The sequence below is a fragment of the Anastrepha obliqua genome, chromosome 6 (assembly GCF_027943255.1).
Source record: "Anastrepha obliqua isolate idAnaObli1 chromosome 6, idAnaObli1_1.0, whole genome shotgun sequence".
Lineage (NCBI taxonomy): Eukaryota > Metazoa > Arthropoda > Insecta > Diptera > Tephritidae > Anastrepha > Anastrepha obliqua.
In genome coordinates this window covers 27,996,876-28,016,252 of record NC_072897.1, presented here as the reverse complement: position 1 = coordinate 28,016,252, position 19,377 = coordinate 27,996,876, and the positions used below count along the sequence as shown (strand labels likewise).

The 19,377-nt window shown below is 43.4% G+C and overlaps 1 protein-coding gene across 1 annotated transcript; it reads left to right on the top strand.

Moving 5' to 3' along the window:
* The first annotated feature begins 13,548 nt into the window (after nt 1-13,548).
* LOC129250267 (uncharacterized) lies at nt 13,549-18,612 on the top strand. Its single transcript, XM_054889903.1, has 3 exons — nt 13,549-14,453; nt 14,697-18,513; nt 18,559-18,612. The coding sequence occupies exons 1-3, from the start codon at nt 13,549-13,551 to the stop codon at nt 18,610-18,612; spliced, it is 4,776 nt and encodes a 1,591-aa protein (XP_054745878.1).
* Nucleotides 18,613-19,377: the final 765 nt, after the last annotated feature.

The window sequence follows — 19,377 nt, the reverse complement described above, 5'->3', positions numbered from 1 at the left end:
GCATATTATTTACCATATCAACTTTTTATGGAACATATGGACCAAATGAACACAAAAAAATAATTTAGTTTTGTTTTGATTTTTTGCAACATTTTGGTTTTCAGTTAATACAATAAAAACAATACTGTTTTTTCGTGAACACAAAATTCTAAATTTATTACGTTGTTTGTTTAGAATTTTTTTAGAAAAAAAGTAAATTTTTTGGTTTTGAGGAAATTTGTTTATTGTTGCTATTTGTGAAAGCGTAGATATTTGTAAGTATTTGACTATAATCCTAAAAGTTAATGGAATACCACTATGACACATAGAAAACATTTTTTCAAAGGGGTGTTTTTCGAAAATTATAAAAAAAATTGTTTTCAAAAATTTTGAAGAAATAAAGTAAAATAAAAAAATTTCGAAAGCATGAAATTTTTTCAAAACCAAATTTTCCTCAAAAAGATATATTAAAAGAAATTTCTTCGAAGAGGTGTTTTTCTAAAATTACAAAAAAAAAAATTTCAAAAATTTTAAACAAATAAAATAAAATAAAACTTTTTCAAGGGTATGAAATTTTTTCAAAACAAAATTTTCTGAAAACCAAACAAAATTAAAAAAAAAATGGTGTTTTCAAAGCATTTCATATTCCACTATTAATAGAGAATACATTTTTTCGAGGGGGTGTTTTTCAAAGCGGAAAAAAATCTTTTTTAACAAATCAATTTAAACTTTTACAAAAGTATGAAATTTTTTCAAGAACAAAATTTTCTCAAAAACGTTAAATTAAAAAAAAACAGTTTTTTCAAAATATTTAATTTTCAGCAATTAACTGAGAAGAAATTTGTTAGAGCGAAGTGTTTTTCAAAACTTCAAAAAACACTTTTTAACCAAAAAAAATAATCCTTTTTTCAAAAACAACAGGAATGATAACATTGCCTAACAATTTCTGCACTTTTGCACAGTCTAAAGAGGCATTGATACAGAGTGTATTTCCAAACATAGTTCAACATTACAAAAACCATGATTGACTCAGCGAAAGAGCAATTTTAGCTGGGAAAAATAAGGACGTCAATGATATAAATTCAGCTATTTTAGATCAAATACCTGGTGACATAGTTGCGTATAAGTCAATGGTCACTATTACTGATCAAGATGAGGTCCTAAATTATCCAACTGAATTCTTAAACTCACTCGATTTGCCAGGCTTACCACCTCATAATTTACGATTAAAAATTGGAGCACCGATTATTATGCTGCGCAATAGTAATGTGCCCCGACTTTGCAACGGTACCAGACTCGCTGTGAAGAAGCTAATGGGTAACGTTATCGAAGCAACAATTTTGAAAGGGAAGTACAAAGGAGAAGACATTTTGATACCCTGAATTCCACTGATTCCGGCGGATTTACCATTCGATTTCAAACGTTTGCAGTTCCCTATTCGCCTTGCCTTCGCTATGAGAATTAATAAGGCGCAAGGACAGTCTCTACAAATGTGCGGTATTAATTTAGAATACCCAATTTTTTCTCATGGACAATTGTATGTAGCTTGCTCACGAGTTGGCAAACCATCGTCATTATTCACGCGAAAGATGAAAAAACCAAAAACGTTGTCTACCAAAAAGTGTATCAAAGAATTTGCTTTGTTTCGTATTAATTTTATTCTCTTTCAGCAAATCATTGAATTTATCGTCTAGCGAAGCGGGCGAGGGTACGCTAGTCTATAATATAAAAATGAATCGCAAAATGTTTTTGTAAGCGCATAACTCAACAACGCATGGACCAATCTTAACAATTGTTTTTTTAAAATGTTACTTGAAGTCCAAGGTAGATTGAAAAGTCAAAAAATGTAAGAGCTATAGATTTAAGGAATGATTTCATTTACTATCAATAATTCAAAATAGTTATTATAAGTAAATTCTAAGAATAATCATGCATTGCTGAACAAATCCAAACATATTTTAAGAATACCAAAAGATAAACATTACTAATTAATCTCGAAAGCCCATGTTTCTCACATGGTCAATTGTATGTTGCCTGTTCCAGTGTTGGAAAACCATCAGATTTGTTTGTATATATATTCACCAGGTAATCAAACAAAAAACATTGTATTATTAAAGCACTACAATAAAAATAAAAAAGATTTTTGTTAATAATTATGATTCACTTGATTTTCAATAACGCGATTACTGAAAATACTTATATACGTTTTAATTCATTATTCTTTATTATGTCGGTTATTAACCCTATGTTAATAATAATAATAATAAATAATTAATCATCTCTATGTTTTGTCATTGAAGCACCCACTTTATAAATATTTGTCACCTTTAGGTTCCCACTATCCCTTTAGATTATTTTTCAATCAGGTTTGAACCTTAAGTTCCCCTCTTTGTTTGAAGCCCTCTCGCAAACATCCCAGTTGGGGTTTTTAGTGGGTCCCAAAGTTCGTGGAAGCGAAGATACTGACCCTTTTCTTTAATTCTCCTGAACAGAACCGTCACCATGATGATAGGGCGGTGTGTGAGGGTCAGCAAGCAGAGTAAAAACGTCTTAAGGTCGAAATATAAACTGCCACATTCAAAATCTATTTCACAGAACGAAGTCTGTCGGCTCCGCTAGTGTTATAATAGTTTTACTTTACTTTACTCTGGGGTATTTATCAAACAATATACCGCTCTATTTTCCAAAAAAAAATTTTACAATACTTAATAACCATTTTTACATAATAATTAGGATCCTTGGTGACATCCTAGGTGACATCCTCGGTGAAAGGCGGCTAGTACTCTGTACTTCCTTTTTGCTTCCGCTACTGGAGGGTCTCGTTTCCTGCACCTGACCGTTTTCCGCTGTTCGATGGTGGCACTGCAGCTAATTTTTCTTGTAAGGTGGTTGGCCACAATCGAACGTGCGTGTTTCACCTGATTAAACGTCGCGATACACTAGTCGTTTTCGCACGTATTAACTTTCAATCTAACACTTTCACTTTCGCGGATTTTTACCGGTCCCTGCTCGGGCGCCAATTAATATTTAAATTTATTGGTTGTATTTTTAAAAACACCCGTGGACTCGAAGTCCACGTCTTTATTTTAATTATGTCAATTTAAGACTAACTTTACAATTATTCTTACTCATACTTAACACCTAAAGGAAAAGCTTGAATTTGGCCAACGCAGCGTTATCTGTTATTGTTGCTCGTGTGGTGTCGTTAACCCTTGGGATACAGTCGTAATATGTTGTTTGATGCCTTATTTTGCAGTGTCTCCGCTGTTGCAACATTAGATGTGTTATCTTATATTGTCTATTCCTTCAAGCTCAGGCCACAAAAGCTCTTCACTCAGTTGTATGTATGGATGTCTATTGACTGTTTCATTTTCATTTTCGAAGAAAAACGGTTATTTGAGGATTTTCTTCTCCCTAGATGCGGCAATTTTTTTTCTTGACAAATCCATCCCTTCTGAAATGAGATTCATCGCTAAAGATGTGTTTGTATGAAAAGCCAGCATCGTGTTCAAAGTACCAATTCTGCGTTGATAATGATCTTTTGGCTTCAGTTCTTAAGTTGATTGAATTTTGTATCATTATTTTTACGCGTGTAAAGAAAAACGTCAAAGTAAAAACTAAGTAAAATGTATGTCGGCAAAAGAAAAGGTTTGTAGACATACATAATTCGAATAAAATGTTTGTTAGGTATTATTAACTATCATTTATATAACAGGAAAAAAAACGTTTGTCCATAAACCTGTGTCCTCTTATTACTTATTATAAAATGTAATATCTAATTTCACATGCATATTACTGCCATAATTTTTTTAAACGGATTTCCTCCAACTCATTATTACTAGCAGCCAATTGCGCAATTAAACTAACTATTCTTTCTCATTGTCTTTTCTTCATATTGTGAACAATAATTAAATAAACCAAAATATTCCACCAAAGCAATTTCTATGAAGAAAAATCTTTCAAAACAGTTTTGACAACTGACTGTCAATTTTGCATGTAATCTGCCATATGTGAACGGGTAGATTAATTTTGTGGATTTATTGCTATTTTTTAATGCATATGTGTACGTACTGTAAGGAAGCAAATGCAATTCCTTATGTAAAATCCGCAAACAGTCGATTTATGAATGCCTTCAGCACTTTGCACTGCAACAACAATATTCTCAACAGAAATTCTAGTGTTTGGTCTGCAAGTCCTTTCTCTATCGCCGACAGAACCAGGTTCTTCAGATTTTTTCACCAACCTATGAATTATCGACTCATTCGGACGATTCCTTCCCCTAAAAAATACAAATTTTGCTATATGTTGTTCTTAAAAATCGACCATTTTAATAATAAGTTTGAATAATTTTAAAGCGTTGCTCTATCGTATAAAATTGTACATCTGTCTACTTGAAAAAGTTTACAGATGACATTAAAAAGGCTCCGTCTAGGCATTATTCACTAGGTGTCACTTATGTATATACATATGTGTATCTAAATACTAATTGCATGTGCATGTTAATTTATGTGTGCCGGTTTTTTTTTTTTTGATCACTTAAGAATGATCAAATAATATGTAGTTGAATGAGAACCTAATGTTGGTGGAAGAAATGTTCTTATGAAATTGATATCTACTTTTGTATTCAAATAAATTAGTTTTTTGTTAATTTTGTTGAATAATTAATAAATATAGCTTTAAATGAAAAATAAGTAAAAAATATAATATAATATAAAAAATGAAATAATATTATTAAATTAGTAGAAATGAAATTTTTTTTTTTTGGTATCGAATATTTGAAATCAGATTGACAATCAAAAATACTATGTTTATTCACAGAAATATACAACAAAATGACAAATGTCATTAAATAGATACGAGCATCCTTTTTATTTAAGCTATAGTCCTATTATATCACTTACTTGTGGGGTTTGAATCGCAATGTATACGAGGTGTGTTCAACAAGTATCACGAATTTTGAATTTTTGCAGGTTACGTATATTCGAATTTTGATTTTTTTGTGGCGATATGTTGGTACTTATGTCTCTCACTCATTCCGACGAGTTCGACCATTTTGAATGTTCAGTTAATTGTTGACAGCTGCTTTGCTTGCACGTGTTTCGGTTCGTCTTCGATTTTTACCTATTCAAAAAGATGGATCAAAGAACCTATATCAAAGTTTGTGTGAAAAGCGAAATTAAGTGCGCAGATGCATTCCAAATGTTGACTGTGTCATACGGAGAATCTACTTTGGACCAAAGCAACGTTTATCGGTGGTACAAAATGTTCTCAGAAGGCCGAGAAGATGTGAACGACGAAAAGCGTGCCGGACGCTCGAGCACTTAAACAACAGACGAAAAAATTGATGAAGTGAAGAAAATGGTATTGGCCAATCGTCGAATCACCGTTAGAGAAGTTGCTGAGGACCTAGACATATCACTGGCTCGTGCCATTCGATTTTTATCAATGATTTAGGCATGAGAGGGGTCGGCGCAAAATTCGTACCAAAACTACTCAATTTCGACCAAAAGCAGCATCGTATGAACATTGCTAATGAGATATTGGACTCTGTCCGCGACGACCCAAATTTGCTCCAGAGGGTCATAAATGGTGATGAATCGTGGGCTTATGGTTATGACGTGGAAACCAAAGCTCAATCATCTCAATGGAAGCTACCGCACGAACCAATACCGAAAAAGGCGCGGCAAGTTCGGTCGAATGTAAAAGTTTTGCTTACCGTTTTCCTCAATTGCAGGGGCGTTGCGCATCATGAGTTCTTGCCACAGGGTAAAACGGTCAATAAAGAATATTACCTGCAAGTTATGCGCAATTTGTACAAAGCAATCCGCCAGAAACGCCCGGATTTGTGGAAGAACAAAAATTGGCTCTTGCATCACGATAACGCCCCTGCTCACACATCGCTGCTTGTGCGCGACTTTTTGGCCGAAAACAACACTCCAATGATGCCACAGCCACCGTATTCCCCACATTTGGCTCCCTGTGACTTTTTCTTGTTCCCGAAACTGAAGAGGCCCATGAAAGGACGGTGCTACGCTACGCTGATGAGTTAAAGACGGCGTCGAAGGAGGAGCTGAACAAGATAAAAAAAATTATTTTTTGAAGTGTTCGAAGATTGGAAAACTCGTTGGCACAAGTGCATAATATCTCTTTGAAGGGGACCAAATTGATATTAATTATTAAATAAATAATAACACAAAATTCGCAATACTTTTTGAACACACCTCGTATATGTTTTCAACATTTATGAATAAATACCAGTAAACACCGTAAATATATGTGAAGTGACACTACTAGGTGGCAGCACCCTTGGTGAAGAACGTAAACGAACGGAACGACCGAATAGCGTATCTTTGATTCAACGTAGCCAGCATCACTCACTCTTTTACTTATGGTGTCCGCACTTACCGACGTTATCATAGCCCCAATCTGTTGCCCGTAAGATACACAGAATTGAGTAAAACTTGTGCCCGTAGGAAACAACTGCTTTCGTTTGGTTACATATTTACGCATTACATCGGTTTGTGTGGGATTGTGTTAGGTTATATCGACACAATGTTGCCATTCGCATTTTTGCATGCATACTTTTACACCCACTCGCTTTACTATTTACAATTTTTCATTGTATAATAAGCCAAAAAGGAGAAACCATCAAATCCAAATAGTTTATTTATCTATAGTTTAACATTTTCCAAGATTGTTTTTAAGTTATTTCAGTAAAAATTATAATTTTTGTAAGTTTATTCTGCAAATGATTTCAAAATGTACTGTTGGACAACACTGTGTGGTAAGAGAGCAATCAGCTGACACGTTTTTATGAAAGACTCCAAAATTTTTCATTTACCCACGTACACGATCTACGACACTACGTAACGGAATGGCGGTGAGTTTTCATTTACATTAGCTTAATCGTGTCAGCTGATACGCAACGTACGTTTACGTTGGTGATTGTCAGCACCATTAATGGCCGCCAGTGCGAGCGGACGCGTTTTACAGTTTCTCCAGCCAAGGGTATATTTCGTACTTAGTATTAGTGAAATTAGGTTAGGTTAGGTTAGGTTGATATGGTTGCCCAGGGAATGGGCACACTTGGACGAAGAAGGATTCGTCCTTTGTGATGCCATTATGGAGGGGTGAGGCGGGATACAGGGAGAGGGCGGGGAGAGGTGCTGGGATAGTTGGGAGCGTGCGGATTACGATTACGAACGATGACTATGTTTGCGTCAACCGCTTTATGCTGCTGATGAAATTCATCAGATTTTTAATGTCAACGCCAGCTATATCAGCAGGCGTGGCAAAGAAGTAGGAGCCAAGATGCCTAGATCTTAGCCCCGCCAGAGCAGGGCAGCTAAGGAGAAGGTGCTGAGATGATTCCACCTCATCCTCCATACATCCAGCGCAAAAGGGACTCGAGATGATTCCAAGTCTCACAGCATGCATTCCTCGCGCATTGTGTCCTGTGAGAAAACCCACGAGATTGGAGAGCTGAAATTTTGTCAGCCTCAGAAGCTCGCCCGAGCGCCTGCGGTCCACACGTGGCCAGAAGGATTTCGCGACCTTACACGTTCGTGTACTTGCCCAGCGCTCGCTGAGTTGGTGCGATGCCCATCTTTCCAGGAGCAGACCGCAGGTAGTCAGGGGGATCCCAATTCCCTCCCTTCGCGGGGAAATCACCTCGCATGTCCCTTGTCTGGCCAGCTCATCCGCCTCACAGTTTCCAGCAATGTCGCTGTGACCAGGAACCCAGATGAGGCTGATGTTAAAGAATTCGGACGCAGTCGAAAGCGAGGTCAAGCATTCCTTGACCAATTCCGAATGCACCGTCGTAGACCCGAGGGCCCTTATTGCCGCTTGGCTGTCGGAGTAAATATTTACTTTCTTGACCGTTAATACGCATTTGAGCAGCCAATCGGCTGCCTCCTTGATTGCGGCTACCTCTGCCTGGAACACACTGCAGTGGTCCGGTAGCCTGAATTTGAGTCTGCTGGGGAGCTCCTCGCAAAAGACTCCTCCGCCAACCTTTCCTTCCAACTTCGATCCATCCGTGAACAAGTTCACCATGCCCTGTCCCCAAGTGTAGCCCTCTCTCCACTCTTCCCTTGACGGAATATGAGTGGAGAAGCTTCCGGTAGGACTATACGAGGGTATACACTGATCCGTTGACAGAGGGATGAACTCAAAGTTTCTGAGAATGCTTGAGTGCCCATAAGTGAGGTTAAGCTTATAGCTCCAGCCCCTCAGTCTGATTGCGGTACGCGAGGCGGCAATTCTGCCTGCAATGTCTACGGGTACCACATTTAACATTGCGTTGAGCGCCAGAGTAGGAGTCGTTCGAAGCGCCCCACTGATTCCAATGAGTGCCGACCTCTGGACTCTCTCCAGCTTCTTCACCAATGTCGTCTTCTCTAGTGAGTTCCACCAGACTATGACTCCATATAACAAGATAGGCTTTACAATAGTATTGTATAGCCAGAAAACAACTCTAGGCGAGAGGCCCCATCTTTTACCAATAGCGCCCTTGCATCCATACAAGGCGATTGTTGCTTTCCTCACTCTTTCCTCAATATTGGGCTTCCATGTGAGCTTGCTGTCAAGGATAATACCTAGGTACTTAACCTTGTCAGAAAGCATCAGCGGAGCGCCCCCTAGTGAGGGAAGTTGAGCTCTAGGTATTTTATGTTTCCTCGTAAATAAGACGAGCTCCGTCTTAAGAGGATTCACCGACAGGCCGCAGTCCGTTGCCCATCTAACAACTACGTTAAGATATCCCTGCATCAGGTTGTACAGAGTATCCACAAATTTTCCTCTGACGATTAATGCGACGTCATCCGCGTAGGCAACCACCCTGCAGCCCCCTTTCACCAGCTCCTCCAGCAAGTCATTTACAACAGCGACCCAGAGGAAGGGCGAGAGAACACCACCTTGCGGAGTGCCCCTACTCACCTGCCGGTGAATGGAGATGCCACCCCATTCTGCCGCGACAGTTCTGTCGCTGAGCATTTTATAGATAAATCTGATCAGGTCGGTTTCGACCCCCAGTTTACCCAGAGACCGGGTGATTGCCTCCGGGAGGACGTTGTTAAAAGCCCCCTCGATGTCGAGGAAGGCGCCCACCGCAAGCTCCTTCTGAGAAAGAGACTCCTCAATCTCTTTCACAATTGTGTGCAGGGCAGATTCGACCGATCTTCCCTTGCAGTAAGCATGTTGGGTATGCGACAGCCGACCCCGAGGAATTTCGCTTCTTATGTGCAAGTCAATCAGTCTCTCAAGGGTTTTTAGCAAAAAAGATGAGAGACTGATTGGCCTGAAGTCCTTAGGGGAGACATGCGAGCACTTGCCTGCCTTGGGTATAAAGACAACCCTCACGGCCCTCCATGACCTCGGTATATAGCCCCTGGCTACGCAGCTCGCATAGATAGGGCTCAACCAACGGCATGATACCTCCACTGACTTTTGCAGTTGTGCAGGAATGATGCCGTCAGGACCAGGCGACTTGAAGGGTCTAAAGGATTCAATGGCCCAAGACAGGCGGCGCTTATCCATCAACCAGCCCCGGTCTCGAGTGCAGGTTGATCTACTCTCCAGGCCGGTGCTGCTAGGTGCTGGGCTCGTCGGAAAATGGGCGTCGAGAAGTAGCTTTAGTGACTCCTCGCTGCTCATCGCCCAACGTCCCAATTCGTCTCTTAAGTACCCCAAGGGAGCGGAACTCTTCGTGAGTACTCGTCTAAATCTGGAGGACTCATGGCAGCCCTCTACGCTTTCGCAGAAGCTTCTCCAAGAGTCCCTCTTAGCTTTCCTAATTTCGGACTTATATATTCCTAGCCCTGCCTTATAAAGCTCCCATCCCGAGGGAGATCTTATTCTTTTAGCCCTGTTAAAAAGGCGTCTGCATGAGGCCCTAAGCTCAGAGAGCTCCGCTGTCCACCAAGGCGGTTTTTCCTTCCTGGGAAAAGCTTTTGTTGGACAAGAGGTTTCAAGGGCGTTGTTGCAAGCTGAGGTGAAAGTCTCCACCAGTTCGTCGATCGCTTCTTCCGATAGATCTTGATTTCCTCCCGGTGCTTTGGGGAGTAGGTTCAGTAGATTTCCGTTGTATGCATCCCAGTCCGTCCTCCTCAGGTTCCTGTAGGGGGATCTTATTGGACGGGTTTGAGCGAGAGAGAACTGAATGTACCTATGGTCCGAGAAGGAGTGAGCATTTAGCACCTTCCAATCGGAGATTCGGTTTATCAGTAAAGAAGAAACCAGAGTGAGGTCAAGCACCTCCTCTCTGGCTGCGGTAATGAAAGTGGGGTCTTTACCCCTGTTACAAATAAACAAGTCCTCGTTTAGAATATAATCAAAAAGTGACTCACCTCTTGCATTGATGTCTGAACTTCCCCAGCAGGTGTGATGGGAGTTCGCGTCAGTGCCTATAATAACGCCGATTTTCCTGCGTTTTGCTTCAGCTAGGGTTTTCCTTAGCAGCACCGGAGGTGGTTCCACCTCGTCGTCATGTGCCATGTAGACTGACATCAGCCATAGTTTCCCAGGAGGGCCCTCCAGGCTCACCGTTACAATGTCTTCATTGCTGAAATTAGGCAAAATAAATGCGTTAAGTTCCTTTCTGATGAGTATACAGGATCTTGGTTTACCTGTCCCGCTATACGCCACCAGATTGTAGCTTTTCGTCCTGAGCCCAGAAATGCCGTTGCTGCTCAGCCACGGTTCCTGGATCAGGACTATATCAGCTCCACCTTGCTCAAGGTGGATTAGTAGGTTGGCGGACGCCGCCTTAGAGTGTTGAAGATTTATCTGAAGAATATTCATCCTCCAGTATCCTCTCCATCACCCCAAGGACGGCGTCCTCGCTTTCCGAGGCCAGAAGCCTCTCCTCCTCCGCCCTGTCGAAGAACGACCCGATGCTTATGACGGACCCCGGTAAAGAGCGAACGTCATCAGCATTGTCACCCTCCGATATGACGGATTCCACTTCCATGTCCACAGGAGCTTCCTCCACTGTGGGCATTACGTCTCCCAGCACGTCCGGATGTGCAGGGGCATCTCCTCTGGCATCGGTTTGGTAGACTTTAAGGACTACCTTCTCGAAGCCATAGTTAATGACCCCTTTTGCTTCGGCGAGAGGACTGAGGGACTCTGCATTCAGCAGAATCAGCGCTTGCCGATAGGATCCCTCAGTCTTCTCCACCTTCGCCACCCTCCAGTTGTGTGTGGGAAGTGTGGGGTTGCAGTAGCGGAGGATTTCCTCCATCTCCTTCGAGGCAGAGGGTTCGGAGGGGAGCCAGACACGTGCTCGCGGACGTACAGGTAGATCCTTTCGGTCCACTACCCTAAGCTTAGCTCCCTCCCATACCTCTCCCACCAAGGCTACTGCCGCCCTGTACATTGAGGCTGACCGTTCGTCAGCGCAGATGATTCTTTTATATGAACCGTAGTGCCATCCTGCACTTTCACAGCTTGGGGGGGGGCCAGGGTTTTCCCTCGCTACCCTCATAAATACTGCGGAGATGGCGGACGCTACCTTCTTCCATTCCTCCCTGGAGATGGCGCCGTCATCTTTACCGCTGTCCATTACTCCCAGAATGATCGAGCCCGCCTGTTTAGCGACTTCGCTAAATGATTTTGGCGGGCCACCACCAATCCTGGGCCTCTTCTCTTGCGGGATATCCTCTTCCAGGGAGCGTTGTCTCTTAACTCCCGAGTCCGGTTGTGGCGCATTCGCTTCCACTCCCTTTTCACTGCCCTCCTCTGCTCCCCTAATGACCTTCCTGGCCCACTCGAGCGTCTGGGAATGCTTCTCAGATACCTGAGAGTCATTCTGCCCACCGTAGCGCTCCAGGATCTTGGTAGCCATGCGAAGATCAGAGAAGGACCGTTTACTCTGCCCTAGCAGCCGTTTAGGCTTAATGGAGGATCCCCGGAGAGATGCTCCCGAAGTCCCCGGAAAACTGGGGGAAAGCCCCTTGCTGGTGCTGGCTTTCCCATCCATCGCCCCTACTTTAAGAATTACAGACGGTTCCGCCTGTCTTCCACTACCTATCAAAGGCGGGTTCCCACCTTTTACCCCCCGATTAGTATTGAAAGTCGGTTCCGACTTTCCCTCGGTGTCTCCCTTGGTTGCTACCTTACGCATCGATTCCGATGCGTTACCCCCACTAGAGACTGCCCCCCGGGGCAAAAATTTCCTAGGAGGCGATTTCGCTCCTCCTGTCTTGAGGGAGTTGGTTTTGGGACTCGGTTCCGAGTTCCCGCCACCGTTTATTGTTTTGTTAGTTGTGTTGTTGTTGTTGTTTGTTGTTGTTGTTTTGTTGTTGTTGTTCATTATTTTATTGAGTGGGTCCCCACTCGGAGCCGCTATCCAAACCCGTAGTGTGTAGTCGTCCTTAAAGGGTCCCATGGTTGTCTGTGCCGTAGCAGGGAGGCCATGCGAGGGTTGACGCATGTCCTTATGGGGCATGCGTTCAGAGCCAGATCGGACACAAAGACGGGAGTCGTCTCAACCGCACCTACACCGCCAACCCAATGGCTACGGGTTTGGAACGTACTCCGAGGCCTGCCAAGGTTTTAGCGGGACGGGGGCAGTCACGTCATTAGCCCACCAGCCATTTCTGCTGAGTTTCACCTCAGCATACTCAGGTGGCAGAATGCCGCGACTACCAGCACAGGTCAGAAAAAGTCTAGAAAAGTATTGAAAAAGAAAAGGTCCAAATCAGAAAGCGGGGGGGGTCGTCATCGTTCAGAAAGGCCGTTAAGGCCGCAGATCATTTAGCGCTACCCAGGGTGCACCACGCGGAGGCGATCTGCCCTACACCCCCAAGGGTGTGAAATTAGATAAATAAACTAATATTGAATAAAGTCAAATAAATATGTTATTAGCTATAAAGTGGTGGCCCCGTAAGGTACGCAGGATGACCGACATAATGACGACCGATTTGAAGAAGCTGTTACACCAATTCACGTGGCAAGAAAGGAGCACCCGTGTAGAAAAAGTCTGCTGCCTCTCCACCGAGAAGCTAGAATGTGCTTGTTCAGAATTCGTCCAGTCTGGCACCACCTTAAGATGTTCATCAATTCGTCCAGTCTGGCACCACCTCAATTTATAGCATTATTGGTATTATTTCTTCGAATTCATCTATGCACAGTTATCTTTAAACAGTTATTGAAAAATGAGACGCTCAATAAATTTAGTACTTGTACAGCATCGGAGTAATCAAGTCTTTGTCTTTTGCTTAAACATTTTGGTGCCTCCTGTGAGGACAAATAATTAAATTGTGAAATAGAACCGTTTAATTAAATTATTGTTCAGCTAATGGCAGAATTAAATTCGCGCGCTTCGGCAATAAAGGCCATTAAACGCATACACGATCGGGTGAGTGGATTCCAGCAGGGTGCATTTGATGAATTTCATCTTCAGCAAGAGTTGAAATCATTGTCAGCACATTATGCACGTTTCGTGACCAACCATGAGCTGTTGGGGGCAATGCAGCAAACGCCGAGTTGGAGGCCCACGAGAAGTTATGGGAAGAGGTTGAAGGTATTTACAACAATGCATGTACCCACTTGAACCGTGCAATCATGGGTGCAAAACCGAGTCAGTCTGCTGTGATGTCTGTGCGAGAGTGTGAGGTTAAGTTAGAACCGCTTGCAATTCCAACGTTCGATGGAACTATGCAGAATTGGCTGGCGTTTAAGGACGTTTTTGAATTGCTTGTCCACAATACAGACTATCCTGAGGCCTACAAGTTAGGCAAGTTGCGGCAGGCAGTAAGCGCAAGTGCTGTACCGCTCGTCGGGAGTGTATATTCTGGGGGATACGCTGATTTATGGAAGGCGCTTAAAGAACGTTTTGACAATAGAAGGCAACTGGCTGAGACTCATGTGTCACGCTTACTCAATATCAAGCCGAGAACTGAGGACACACCAACTGCGTTACTGTTCATCGTCGACACGGTACATGAATCACTACGAGCTTTACATGTCATGGGTCTACCAGTGGCCGAATGGGATGCTGTGGTCGTACCGATAATAGTTTCGAAACTTCCGATAACTACACAGCGCGAATGGAACATGAGCTGTTCACCCACCGAAATTCCGAGCCCCGATGAGCTGCTTACGTTTTTGGGTCAGCGGGCTCATAGCCTCAGCACAACAGTTGTCACATGGAGCAATGGGGTTGAATTTACGTCCAAGAGTCATCATCGCGCTGGTGGTCCGTCAAGAGCTGTCAGATCACACGTCGTATCTGCAGAGGAGGGTAAATGCACATACTGCCAAGGTGCACATCGTATTATGAAATGCGCAAGCTTTCTTGTGATGAAATACGAAGACAGAATTACTGCTGCAAAGGCTACAAAGCTTTGTTTTAACTGCCTAAAGCAAGGTCATTCAGCAAGACAATGTCCGTCGGGGAACTGCCGTCACTGTGGTCGTAAGCACAATTCATTACTTTGCCGCGAATCATTATCTAAGAATCCATCAGAGTCAGTGTCAACGTGTCCGGAAGGAGCCGTCACTGCTATTGCATCCAGAAATTCGAATCTCTGACTAGAGCCTGCTGTGGTAGGTTGCCTTGCCAACGCGAGTTCAACAGTGTTATTGGCAACTGCGCGTGTATACGCATGCGGCAACTCTACCAATGGACGTCTGGCGCGGGTGCTCTGTGATCCCGGATCACAGGTCAGTTTTATAACAGATAAATTAACTAACTCTTTGTCTCTACATAGGAGCAAATGCGAAGTTTCGGTGGAAGGAATCGGAGCTTACTCCTACGCACGTACACGTGGGCGTGTCACACTCTCGTTAAAATCGCTCTATTCCAGTTTCAGTTTGGAAATCGTTGCACTTGTCATGCAGTCAATTACTAAGGTCATCCCAACAGTGCATATTGACATGACACGGTGGCAGCATTTGAATGGTCTAGAATTGGCCGATACGCAGTTCGGCATTCCTAGCAATATCGACATTCTTATTGGTGCGGATGTATGGGGAAAAGCAGTCGAAGGGGACATAAGACTCGGTGGCCTCAATGAGCTACACGCCCAGCGAACCCGCTTCGGCTGGGTTGTCTTCGGTCCAGTGCCAGCAGCGCAGCCAGCAACGCCGCCAACTCTTTCCTTCAGTACCCAGCAAGGCGAAGAGGACGCACGCTTGGAGGAGCTCGTAAGAAGCTTTTGGAAGTTAGAGGAAGTGCCTTCACAAGATTGTAACGGCGAAGATGAATGTGAGAAAATCTTTTTGACCACACACTCCCGCACAAAGGAAGGGCGCTACATGATTCATATACCATTTCATCCTGACGCACCGGCTTTGGGCAACTCATACGCCCATGCTTTACGACAATTTCACCTTCTTGAACGACGACTAGCAGCGAATTGTGAGCTCAAGAAAAAATACATTGCCTTCATGCGCGAATACGCGGACCTCGGCCATATGGAACCCGTGAGTCACATTGGAGATGGGGGGGTCAACTACTACATCCCTCACCACGCGGTTCTGGAGAAGTTCCGCGTTGTGTTCAATGCTTCAGCGCGGACCACGAGCGGCCTCTCACTGAACGACGTCCAGTTGGTGGGAGCCACGATTCAAGAACCACTTGTGAATATCATCTTTCGTTTTCGGTGTTTTCGCGTAGCATTAACAGCAGACATCGAGAAAATGTTCCGTCAAATTCTGATAACTCCCGAACATAGGGATTTCCAACGCATTATTTGGAGAGAATCACCAGACACTGACCTAGCAGTATACCGTTTAACTACAGTGACGTATGTGATGGCTTGTAGCCCGTACAACGCAGTTCGCGCACTCAATCAATGCAGTTATGATAACTACAACGTAGTCGCAGATGGCCATCAGTCGATTGTTGCGCGCGATGTGATTCTGTCATCATTTTATGTAGATGATTTTCTCATCAGTTGTGACACTGAGGATAAAGCCTTCGAACTCGCTGTCAATGTGAGTGCGATTTTGTCGGCCGGACAGTTCCGTTTACGAAAATGGAATTCTAATAGTGGTGAGGTTGTAAAGCGTTTAATTAGTAACAATTCCTCAATCGTAGAGTTAGCAAGTGAACCATCGACGGCAACTGTGCTTGGTTTAAATTGGGACCCAACAACAGATGAGATCTTTTTCAAAGCGAATCTAAACCAGAACATCGGATGTCTCACAAAACGTCGGGTTTTAAGTGAGGTCGCCAAACTATTTGATCCTACTGGCATGCTTGCTCCAATTGTTATTGCCGGGAAGATATTTATTCAGAAGTTGTGGTCTGCTGGCTTAGAATGGGATGCACCACTCCCAGATGCACTTCAAAATACGTGGGTCTTATTTTACAGAGAACTTGACGTGATAAACCGTATCCGTGTACCACGATGGTTAGGTTTGGCTGAGGGTAAGACTACTATGCTACTTGGGTTTTGTGATGCAAGTCCACTTGCCTATGCGGCTGTCCTCTATACTAGGACAACAGACGGTGAAGGTCGGTCAACTGTATCATTGCTAACAGCTCGCACCAAAGTGGCGCCACTCAAGGGTGCAACGATTCCTCGCCTAGAACTTTGTGCGGCACATTTACTCGCATCCACACTTGACAGTGTGCGGACTGCTTTACGTCTAACGGACGCTTCTTATCATTTATGGTCCGACTCGCGAATCGTGTTATGTTGGTTACGTAAACCTCCAACTACTCTCAAGCCGTACATTTCCAATCGTGTTCGTCACATTCAAGAGCTGACATCACCAGATCGTTGGCATTATGTACGGTCCGCACAAAATCCGGCAGACTGTGCCAGTAGAGGTATCCGAGCATCAGAGCTGGTTGAACATCAGTTGTGGTGGCACGGGCCAAAATGGCTTATGGACAAACAGCTACCAATTTCCTTTGGGATCGAATTAAAAGATGACGAGCTTGACATTGTACGTGGTGAACAGAGAGTGTCATCATTTGTAGCAACGACGGCCCACGCGAGCATTCTTACAACTCGACGTCTAGACGGCCAAATAATTCCATTAAGCGAACGCTTTAGTTCATTGCAAAAGCTTCTTCGTACCGTGGCAATCGTACTTCGGTGGCTACCAGTTCGCCGACATTTGCGAAGACTGATCGTCAATCCTACAGAAATGGACGATGCTCTTAACGTGCTAATCCGAAACGAGCAATATACCTTTGCGACTGATATGTCTCTGATTCGGAAGGGATCGGAAATATCCAGCTCCAGCAAACTAAGGTCATTGAACCCTTACATAGATTGTAACGACATATTGCGAGTCAGAGGTCGTATTGGTCACGCTGACCTTCCAGAAGATCGACGTTTTCCGATAATTTTACCGAAGCATGGGAGTTTGGTACACTTACTCATCCGACACGCACATGAAACCACGCTTCATGGTGGGGCGCAAATCACTCTTCAAGCTCTTCGCGCACGGCACTGGATATTGAACGGAAGGCAAGCAGTCCGAAGCTTCGTGCAGACTTTGGTTATTTGCCGACGACATCGAGGCGTAACGTTATCTCAGCAGATGGCATCCTTACCCAGGCATCGCATTACTGCAGCACGGCCATTTATATCTTCAGGCGTCGACTATTGCGGGCCTTTTACAGTGCGCATCGGCACAAAAAGATCGCGTACAACGATCAAAACATATCTAGCTGTTTTTGTTTGCATGGCGACCAAGGCCGTGCATATTGAAGTTGTTGATGATCTTTCATCACCTGCATTCTTAGATGCATTTACGCGATTTACAAGTAGACGAGGTCCATGTCGAGATCTCTATAGTGACAACGGTACTACGTTCACAGGTGCTAACCGTTTGCTTAAAGAAGACTTGGCTGCTTGGCAGAACGACAACAACCAACAAAGTTTGGCGAATCTCGGTACTCATTGGCACTTTATCGCTCCCAGCGCTCCTCATCAAGGTGGTCTCTGGGAGGCTGCGGTAAAATCTGCCAAATATCATTTGGTGCGCCTCGTTGGAGCGCAGTCATTATGGTATAGCCAACTTCAGACTTTGGCGACACGCATTGAAGCATGCCTAAATTCTCGTCCGCTAACACCTATATACGATGATCCCAATGATAAGTTAGCTTTGACCCCTGCCGACTTTCTGGTTGGCGCTCCACTGGTTGCAGTCCCTGAAGCTGACATCAGAACAATTCCGTCGAACCGTATTAAGCACTGGCTCTGGCTGCGTCAGATACATCAACAATTTTGGCAACGATGGAGCGAGGAATATTTATCTACTCTTCAAACTCGAAACAAGTGGCAGACGAAATCAAGGGACGTAAAGATCGGAGACATAGTCATCGTAAGACATGAGAACTTACCACCAACATATTGGCGCTTAGGGCGCGTAACTGCGGTTCATCCGGGCAGCAATGGTCTAATACGTAAAGTCACGCTTCAGACGGCGAACGGTATGATGACGCGTGCGGTACAGAAATTGTGCCGGCTTCTGGACGCAGAGCATTTTGAGGCCAACGCCTCAACCGGGCAGGATGTTCAGAATTCGTCCAGTCTGGCACCACCTCAATTTATGGCATTATTGGTATTATTTCTTCGAATTCATCTATGCACAGTTATCTTTAAACAGTTATTGAAAAATGAGACGCTCAATAAATTTAGTACTTGTACAGCATCGGAGTAATCAAGTCTTTGTCTTTTGCTTAAATAGTGCTAAAAATAATTCGAGTAATTGCTCGGCCGGGAAATTTACCAACGTTCAAAAATCCAGTGGGCCACTCCATTACAATGCAAAAATTACCGGGTCCGCTATATTCAAGACTTCGGTTGTGACTTGTATGGCAAAAAGATTTTTTTCGTGATAGATTGCACGAAAGCGTACGACCACATTCCAGTGCATCCAAAAGGTACTCCAAAAACAATTGTATTGACGCCTTTTGGTTTTTTTGAGTTCAAGTGTATGACTTATAGAGTAGACTCCCTCTCTTATTTAGAAGCTTGTATAATTAAAATGCATATGCCCCCGAATAATATCACATATCTAATTGCAGCTTATTATCCATCAGGAAACAAGAACGATGCATTCAAATCAGAACTAAATGTAATATTTGAAGCTCTTGACCCTCAAAACCCAATCATTGCTACATATTAGCAGGCGACCTTAATAGTAAACACTCGGACTGGGGAAACACGCAAAACAATACTAAAGGCAACGCTTTAAAAGATTGGCTTACTTCAAATATAATAGAATTTAGATATAATCTGTATGCCTCCGTAACCCCATCTATTGCTGATCATAGAATAGATATTCAAAGGGTCAATGATACAATTAACTGTTTAAAATGCATCGACTATGATAGTGACCATTGCGCTATTGAAATCAACGCTACCCGTAGGGATGGCACATTCTATTTTAACTTGGCAGGCAATCCAATCCAAGGAACATTGG